This window comes from Alexandromys fortis, unplaced genomic scaffold, assembly GCF_014885135.2.
Source record: "Alexandromys fortis isolate MF-2015 unplaced genomic scaffold, M_Fortis_MF-2015_v1.1 scaffold_11, whole genome shotgun sequence".
NCBI lineage: Eukaryota > Metazoa > Chordata > Mammalia > Rodentia > Cricetidae > Alexandromys > Alexandromys fortis.
The window spans coordinates 12,066,587-12,076,200 of record NW_026067912.1 but is presented as its reverse complement, the minus strand read 5'-3'; the positions used below and the strand labels follow the sequence as shown (position 1 = coordinate 12,076,200).

Genomic DNA, 9,614 nt, shown 5'->3' with positions numbered 1-9,614 from the left:
GATTCTGCTTTTAAAATGGCCACATCTTGAGGTATTAGGGTTTGTGTGTTCAACAACTGAATTCACAGGACACACAAACCAACCAGCAAGGTGCAGGGTAAGAGACGAGTAAAGACTGCAGTCACAGACGTGGTAAACTTCACACTGAATAGAGTTGTGATTGCCATTCAATTGTGATGGCTTCTCATGCCTGTAGACCAAGAATCCAGGGTGACTGGCAACACAGAAACCATATTGTTATGGTCCAATAGGCACAGGGAGGAGTGTGCTCAGAACCAGGGCTTAGGGGCCTGTTTCTGAGCATTCTCATGCCCACTGAAGATAGCCAATGGTTAATAAAAGAAACCCAAACCAATAAAGGCAGGGCACCTAAGAGCAGGGACCCTTTGCAGACGGGCTATCTGGTCATCCTGCCAGATAAACAACACATGCCAGATGAGATCCAGTCTTAGGTCAGAGAAAGGTAAGTGGATAGTGGGGCAAGGAAACAATAAATCTTACTTAACGTCCTGATCGCTTTGCAATGATACTGTTGCTTGAATCACAACGATTGCTCTTCTGTCACATATGGGTCGTAACTGGCCATCTTCAAATGAATTATGACAAAATGGACTTGATTAGAACAATGGAGGAGCCATGTGACCGACAGGAGCAGGATGTGACAGGAGGGTTCTGAGCATCTCATGCCCCAGCCCAGCTCTGACCTTCATGGGAATCATAGTTTGCTGAGCTTCCTGCTGCCTGCTCTGCCCCAGTGCCCAGCGGCGTCAACTGCTTCTGCAGTAGCACCTGTACTCCTGCGGCCAGGGCCACCAGCTGCTTGTTGAGGTCAGGTTTGCTCCTCCCATTTGCTGCTGCCTAGCTACTGGCTGCATCGGTCTGCCTTTTTCACAGAAAAACCTTGGCCATGAATACATGGCCACCTTGTAGGATGTGGGGCGAAGTAGCTCCTGAAGGGACCAGGTTTTGCAGCCCAGAATTACAACCTCAGTGGGATGTACTGAGATAGGATTGAGAAACAATAGACCAGGTTAAGGGGAGGCTGGGCAAATACATCTCCTCTCTACTTCTTCTCTTATACAGACTGTGACAATGGGGGGGTTCCATCCATCCTGTCCACAGGGGTCCTACTCTGTGATGCCTTCCAAGCTGAATCTCCCTATGACTTTCTGCATAGCAAAGTACAGCATGTTCATCAAAACAAGAAACGAACAAAAACAAACAAATAAACAAAAATACCATAGGCTTTTAGCCATGACCAGAAGGGCTGTTTTCTAGGTAGTTGGAGCTACCCAGGTAAGTAGAGGCAGCCAGGGTTCAGATAGGATAATAGACAGAGGAGTGCCCGTATGTCTGAGAGGAAAGCCATGTTCTTTTTCAGTTCCTTGGGAAGATGTTAGATTCCTTCCATTTCTCCCTTACTTTCTGACACGAGCCTGCAAATCGGGAAGAAGGAATGCTGACTTCCATCCCATGTTTTGCTATAATGCTAAGAATGACCCTTAGGAGGGGGAACTTGGTACCCTGGATCATACTAAAGTGGGGACGATGATATCTGTGTTTGAAGGCAGGAAGATTAAGGGAGAGTAGAATGACTCTGAAGGAACTGCCCAGAAGGAGACCTGGGCTCAGCCATGTGGCCTTGAGCAGCTCCCAGAACTAGAAAGTGAGAGAGTGGAGTAATTGCTTGGGGTCTTTCATGGTTTGTACCTGGAATACCCCACACTGACTCAGAAACGGAATGATTTGCCTCTGGTTTATAGTACTGTTTTGAAGGCTGGGAAGCCTTCATGGGTTGGAGTTTGGCTGGTGGAAGAAGTCACCAGGTAGGCGACTTTGAAGGTTACCTGCTTCTGGCTTTCCTGTTTTCTCTTCTTGCTGGCTGGCTACCATGTGAACAGCTCCAGACTGTACTCCCAGGCCATGTTTTCCCTGTGGCTGTGTTTTCCCTGTGGCCATGTTTTCCCCGTGGCCATGTTTTCCCCGTGGCCGTGTTTTCCCCGTGGCCGTGTTTTCCCCGTGGCCATGCTTTTCCTCGTTCCCATACTTTCCCCATGGCTGTGTTTTCCCGTGGCCATGCCTTCTCCACCATAACAAGCCTAAATCCCCTGAAGCCCTGAGCCAAAAATAAGCCTTTCTCCTTTAAGTTGCTTCTGCTATTTAGGTCAAGTTTGTGCTCCACCCCCAAGCATACCACCCACCAGCCCTTTCCCATGGGAACCCCCTCCTGGGCATTACTAGCTGCTTGTGGAGAGACCTGGCTTGCAGTTAGGCAGCACTTGGTGGCCTATGATGAGTTGTACCAAATGTGACTCCCCTCCCCGTATCTATCATGGGTGTCATCAGAAGCACTGTTGGGGATGGTAACCTACAAGTATGGGCTGTGATATTAGCATCTGGAACCAGGCTGAGGTCAAACACAAAAAGGAATCAACAGAAATGGGGCTGCCTCTGGTTTGGTGACAAGGGCACAGCACAACCCTCCAGTTCTGAAGTGGTTTGAGTGTGTTTCTCCAAAGTTCACACGTTGGAAACCAACTCTTTGACCCTTGTAAGACCCTGCTAGATTATGGTGCAGCAGGGAGTGTCTCACCGGTTTCCAAGCCAACGGTAGCACTTTTTTTTTTTTTTTTTGCCAGACTTCACTGTAACCTAGAACTAAAGGAACCTAGAACTAAAGGAAGACACTTTATTTCCTTTATAAAATTTTCAAGAATCAGGCATTCAGGAACAGTGGTGCTAAGGAAACGAAGACACTGAGTTTCCACACCCATTTGAGTGGCACCCTAGTATCTACCTTGTAGGGTGGATGTGAGGTTAGGGTTTAAGAAAAAGACACAGAGTGAGTACCTGGCCAAAGGCAGCTGTGGTATAACTGGTTGTCCTTGTCTCTACTAGCATGGTTGTGCCTATTGGTGTGTAGCCATAGTATCTGGAATTCTGGCAAAGTGCCAAACCTATCCCCATCCCCGTGCCACCCAGTGACAGTCCTCAGAACAGAAATCCATGGGTTTCCGTTTTTTGCTCTGTTTTGTGGGTTCCTTTCAAACCTGGTAAGGAAATTCACCGATATTGGTAATTTTGTGAAGGCAGAACACAGGGATGATTTTATTATTACAGTGGCCTGTTAAGGAGCGGGGAAGCGATTGAAGACAGAACTTTCAGAGTTACGGCCATTAAAACAGCTTCTGAGTCTGTATTGCACAAGCCTCCCTGGTGAGAAGCAATCAAGTCTGCAGGTCTACAACAGGCTTGTGTCTGTCTGGAGTCACAGGGAATGGGGGACTGTTTTCATTTGCTTATTGAGATACTTTCCCTAGTTGTCATTGGAAGAGTTTCTATTCAAAGGTTAAACACTAGGATTCCATTACTTCATGCTGGAAGGAAAAAGCAAACCCGTGGTTCAAATGTAGAACTTGGAGAGAGATTGTAGCAGAAAGGACAAAGGGCTGCATGATGCTGACATCTGCAGCAAGCCAGGAGGGTAGGGTACCACCCTTCACCTCCTCTCGGGTCCTCTGCTAATGCTTTGACAGGGATTTTGGAAGGTGGGTCCAGAGGTGTTTTCATCTCAGCTGACTTCAGGAATCCCAAGCTGTCGGATGCAGCCCAAACACCCACAGCCACCCTAGCAGAACAGAAATAGGAAGCTAGAGCAGACGGTGGGTCTGAGGTTTAGAGATGGGGCATGGACAGCACCCTGGAGAGAATGGCAGATACATAGGTCACCAGGACTCAGGATGTCCTGGGCTAAGAGGTGCTGGAGTATTATTAGGTAATGGGGGCAATTTTAGCTTCCCATCCAGATTCTAGATTCAGTATTGGCATTTTTAGGCTTAGGTCACTTCTACCTGTGCCTCAGTTTCTCCATCTGGGTAATAATCATACCCACCTTTTAGGACTAGCTAATTAAGCTTTAGGAAGTAATTTTCTAAATCATTCTATTTTATCCTTCACTGGACCCCAGGGTTCCATTACTAAGATATGATCATCCACCCATAGTTCTGGACCCAGCTGCCATTCACTTGACTCCCACAAGGGCACAGCCTATGCTCACGTCCCTCTACACAGTTCTGCTCGCTGGGGCAGTAGAGGTTAGAACGGTTCTCATCTCCCTTGCTCTTCTTCCTTGGGTCTCATCTGAGAAATCTGACCATGGACTTCCTCGTGCGTTCACATGTAGACATCTCTCCAAGAAAGCCACCATTCTGTCCTGATGATCTAACTAGAGTCTGGACCGTGAATCCACCAGCCCTCAGATCTCTCCTTCCCGTCACTGCTTGGAGGCTTCATTAGAGTAACAGGCTAGGTGGTTTAGCCATCTCTGTGTAGAGATGGAGGAAGGTGGGATGAAAGTCTCCACTGTCAGGCTGTAGAGGAAAGTTCTGGGTTTTCTTGGCATTCTGATACCCCAGGATTTGGCCCCAAAGAAACTAAGAGTCTAAGAGAAAATTCTTGGGGGTCTCCTGAGCCAGGAGGGAAAACATGGTATTGAGATGAGCCAACACAAGCCTTCTAAACTGCTGTAGTCCCCCTGGGAACCACCCTGGAAACTTTCTACCCAATCCTACAGGAACAGACATGATTAACAAGGTTTGTTTGAGCCATGAGACCAAGTTTAATGTCAGTAAGAAAGAGCAACACTTTGGAGATAATTGACTAGAAAATGTCTTATTAAAAATGTAAAGTACAAAAAAAATGTTAACCGGAAGTAGAACATTTAAAGACGTTTCGGTTCTTTTAAGTACTGAGACCTAGGAATGAAACAAATACAACTCCCAGCTGTGAACCTGAGTTATGGCATGTACGCCCTGGATGCTGGGGAGAGCATCCACCACCACTTGCTGGCTCCTGGAGCTCCCCGAATCCACAGTGGGGCTTTGTCCATTGAGTCGTCCGTCATCCTGGTGGTGGCCTCAGGAGACACAAGGCTTGTTGTCCCTTGGGTTCTGGAGCCCACTGGAATCCTCTGTCTCTTTTAAAGGTTTGCCCCCTTGTGTAATTCCAATGTCATGTGCATGCCTCTCCCATGGAGCTCCCACGCTGCTCTGCTCAGCAGCATCTCTCATAGGTCTGTGGACGGGAGGTCTGGGAGCTGGAGCTGCTTGCTTTCTTCACTTGACTTGCTGGCCAGCTATGTAGGAAGACACACAAACACAACAGCAAGATGGGATTTTTTTATATGCATCATCTTGGAGCACCCCAGACCCCACAAGCATGTCTTATACCTAAACCCAAGTGATTAGGAGTGGCTATGACCTTGACATTGGACAGGAAGCAGACTTTGGGAAGTTTCATAGACCCCTTGCTAACTGTGTGAATTCTGCACATCGCTTAGCTGACTCTCTGCGAGCCTTGCAAAACTCTTCTGGAACAGGGGAGGATCAAACAGGATAATGATGGGGAAGCGCTTAGCATGGGGCCTGACTCACTCACGCAGGCTCTCAGGCAACCTGTGATTTTTATAGTATCTCCACTCTGAATCATAGTGCCCAGAGGATCGGAAGTACGTCTGTCCCTTCTTGATCCCAGACAAGAACTGACAGGGTAACAACAGGAGATGGGACTTCAAGAGTCAGTGATTCAAAACCAACTTTTAATTTGAAGGCTGTTGTAATGTGAGTAGAATAGGAAAATGCTTTGCCCCCCAAAAAAGTACTTTTGGCTCCTAAAGATAGATGACTAGCAGCTGGGACTCATGGGGGGGAGCTCCAGCAGAGAGTTTAAGTCAGGACTAGCTACCTACTGGCGATCCCCGAAGGACTTCTATTCTGGAACTGGGTTCATTCCTGCTCAAGGGAGCTACTTGGAGCCCCAAGAAGTACCACATGGTGGGCATTGCTGGACAGTTGCCCAAGCCTTAGGATCTCTGGCCATACTCCCCAGGGAGCAGTGAAGGTACACACCCACAGGTAAGGGTATATCTACCTGTCTAGACCCTCCCCATTTTTTCCTTCAGTTGTTGACTCCCTGAGTCTCCCCGGCACTCCCCCCTCTTCCCAGTCACTGGCGGCCTCACCATAGTCTTGAAGAACTGATTGACTTTCTTCTTTTTCAGGGTCTTCTTGTCACCATCTGAGAGGTGCAGGAAGGTCTGACTCAGCCGGGGCGATGTGTTGGCTTCCTCCAAGCCAGGCACGCCTGCTGCTGAGAGTGTGAGGGCTGAGGAGACAGTAAGGACCCTAGAATGAGCAAGTGGGCACTAGAGGTAGGTCCCAAGGGACAGGAACAGTATCTTACACCATCCTTTGGGTGGTCCTGTCTCATGGCCCTTTGCAAAGCTTTGTACAGAAGCGTCTAGATGGGAAGAGTGCTGAGAAAAGAAGACCCCTTGCCCCTTGAGCTGGTCTGGACTTAGGTTCCCACTGCCACTGACTAGTTAGTCTGTGAAGGATGCTGACATTCAGTGAATTGATTTGAATGTGCAGCAATGGGGAGGGAGACATTTTCATGGATGGGTACCATGGTGTGAAAGGGATAATAAGTTAGGGCAGGGTCTGACAGAAGAGGGCACTCTGGTAGGAGACATTTTTTTGTCATGCACTGTTCAGCCCCAAGGGGGCAGCACCGGTTTTGCCTTGTTCTAGTCTTCCCAGTCCTCAGAACAGCCGGTGTGGAGCAGCAGACACTAGAACTAGCTGCATAGATGCTGGGTCCCAGCTGTATATGGGCTTGCTCTGTGAATAGGAAAGTGAGTGGGGGCTGTCCCATATCCCTGGACAGTAAGAGATGGGCACAGGCATCATCTGTACACCGAATACCACAGTCATTAGATGCTGTGCCAAGCTTTACAAACCTAGAAATAGTCTTCCAGGTTAGCAGAGGTGCCATGGGCAGCAGAGATATGCCAAGGGCACGCTCCTGGACCTGGGGAGCTGCTGCCTGCAAATTGAGGGACTCTTGGAAGGAAGTGGTCCCGGAGGTACAGCAGACTTCCCCTTATGCTTCCGGTAGAGCTTGGTCACATGGCTTCCTCAATGGGAGATACTGAGAGAATGCAGAAGCCAGGGGCTTCTGGCCCCGAATACCCAACCTTCCTTGCCCTGTAGAAGTCGTTCTCATCCATCTTCTGCCTGTTGGCTTGGCAACCCACACGACCTCTTCCCCCAGGTTAACAGTGGCAAATATACATACCTGGGATGGTGGGCATGGACTGGCTGGCAAAACTCATCTGAGAGAGGACAGACACCCTCGTGGGGACAGCCGCATGCTCTGAGAGATTGGTGTCGCTCATGAACTCGTGCTTTCTGGAGAGCTGGATGGATATATATCACACATCACAGATCGCAAGGGCTTAGCGCCTCAAAGGGCTTAGTCTTCAAAGGTCAGGGGAAAGTGCTTGAAGTGGTTTCTATGGATAGACAGCTCATGTGTTCTGCTGCATACCGTTCTGTGTCAGTCTGCCTTTTAGAGCTGCATGTTATATGGCGCCAGGGGTGCTGGGAAGGGTCTATTTGGTTAGACAATCAGGGGAATGGTGTTCTGTAGAATCCTGGAGCATAGAAGACATGCCTATGCTCTTCCTTCAGAGGCCCACTGGGAAGCTTTTTGAAGGTTTCTTTGGTTAGACAATCAGGGGAATGGTGTTCTGTAGAATCCTGGAGCATAGAAGACATGCCTATGCTCTTCCTTCAGAGGCCCACTGGGAAGCTTTTTGAAGGTTTCTTTCTTTACCAGAAGGTATCGGCTAGCCCTGCCATTTGATCCCGAATCACCCCAACCCCACATCCTATGCCATGATGACGAACGCTCGCTCCCCGGCAGTTCCCCAGCTATATACTTTTTAAATAAACCTCCCCTGGGGGAAGCTAGCATTGAACTCAGGGCTGTCTGGTACCAATTCTCTTCATTAGTAGTTATTGTTGGGTTTATTTTTGAGATAGGGGCTTACTCTGTTGATGAGGTTGTCCTGGAACTCACCATGTAGCACAGGCTGCCCTCTGTCACCCAAATATTGATTACATAATTATTCTCTATATAACTTTACCTATAAGCTATTAATTTATAAGACCCAAAATGATCAGAGTCTGCTCACTACACCCCACAAAGCCCAGCACTCAGATGCCCAGTTGAGTTGTTCTGTCTAGGAGACAGAGGGTTGAGAGCCCAAGTGGCTACTCTCCTCGACAGGGAACACTCAAGCTCTGGAGTTTGACAGCTTGGGTTCTGGCTCCTATTTGGCATCTTCCCTCCTCTAAGACCCAATGCAATGAGGAAGTCAGGCTGCATTTAATGATCCCAGGTTCTGAGAAGAACCAAGGAGAACCTAGCACCTCCACTCACCCGCTTCAGCTCTGATTCGGTCGTCGTCTTCTCGTCTGCAAACACCACGCTGCTCCTCTTGGTCCTCTTCTTGGACCGCCGCAGCTTGACCTCTGGCAGAGTGCTCCCCGGGGAGATGGGCTCCTCCTCCACTTTGGGAGTCTTGGGTGCTGCTGGCTCCAGGTCAAAGCTGAAGGGCAGAGGGAGGGGCAGTGGAAACTTGTTAGAGCTTTAGTGGGACAGCCCCGTAGGGACGTGGGGGACCTAAGAGGACCTTCATGCTGACTGAGCAAGCAGTCACTGTAGGGCTGGTCAGTTATCTTGACAGGAAATTGAGGCAGTCACTCATCCACAAACATTTTTAAAAGGTTAGGATGATTGAAGGTGGTAAGCCATCAAAAACAAGAGGGATGGCAAGGGAATGAAACTGGTTAAAAAGAGGATCTGGGTTCAAATTCAGGCACTGCTGCTTTTTAGCTGAATGACTCTGGATAAATCCCTTGACTTCTCTGAGCCACCACTTGCTCAGTAAGTGTGGGATTGCAACAACCTGAACACTGGGCACATGGTGCCTATCATGGAGACAGTGCCTATCATGGAGACAGTGAAGTTGGAACCACAGGGTTCCAGGACAAAATGGGGATGAGGCAGGAGATGTGGAAGGGGACATGCTACTGTGGAAGTAAAATTGGAAGGATGGGACCTCTGTCAGAGGAAAGAATATTTACAATGCAGGCTGGGTGAGGGATGCTGGCTGCCAATAGACATCATTGAGCAAGGAGCCCAGTAGAGACAGTGATGTGTGTGCACGTGTGTGTGCACGTGTGTGTGTATATGTACACACACATGCGCGCACACCTGCAGTGTATTCTGGGTTCTCAGGAGAGCAAACAGCCTCTCTCAGCTGCCCAGGGTAATTTAAAAATTGGCGCCAGGTAAGACAACCCGCTGAATGATGCCAAGGCTTTCCTGAGGACCCAGTTGGAGAAAGACTTTGAAGTGAAAGGGGAGGTGGCCTAGGCCAGAAGCTCCAGGAAGAGGCTGACCTCTCTGAGGTGACCTTGCTTGGAGTGCTGCAGTCAGAATTCATGGAGGCCAGAGAGATGATGGACATCTGCCGGTAGGAACGTAGCATGGACCTGGGGCGGCCCAATCTCCTGTCATCGAAGTCCGGCTGTAGGTATGAGAACCGGTGGTGAGCAGCCGGCAGAGCAGAGGTTTGTTATCTGAGCCCTCCTCCCCATCTGGGCTGGGTGGAATTGTGGGCTCAGGGCATCAGTGCAAAACTTTCAGCCGGCAGGGCCACAGGGCTGCAGGATAAACACTAGCAGCATCTACCCCAGGGGAACAAT

The 9,614-nt window shown here is 49.1% G+C and overlaps 1 protein-coding gene across 1 annotated transcript in view; it reads right to left on the bottom strand.

Moving 5' to 3' along the window:
• Positions 1-4,606: 4,606 nt before the first annotated feature.
• The window catches only part of Dock2 (dedicator of cytokinesis 2), a 398,899-nt gene continuing 393,891 nt past the window's right edge, over positions 4,607-9,614 (bottom strand). The window contains exons 48-52 of the mRNA XM_050138695.1: positions 9,309-9,436; positions 8,284-8,452; positions 7,135-7,255; positions 6,020-6,162; positions 4,607-5,134 (exon numbers count right to left, since the gene is read on the bottom strand). Of these exons, the coding sequence (XP_049994652.1) occupies positions 5,066-5,134; positions 6,020-6,162; positions 7,135-7,255; positions 8,284-8,452; positions 9,309-9,436 (630 nt within the window). The 3' untranslated portion in view covers positions 4,607-5,065. The remainder of the gene's footprint in view (positions 5,135-6,019; positions 6,163-7,134; positions 7,256-8,283; positions 8,453-9,308; positions 9,437-9,614) is intronic.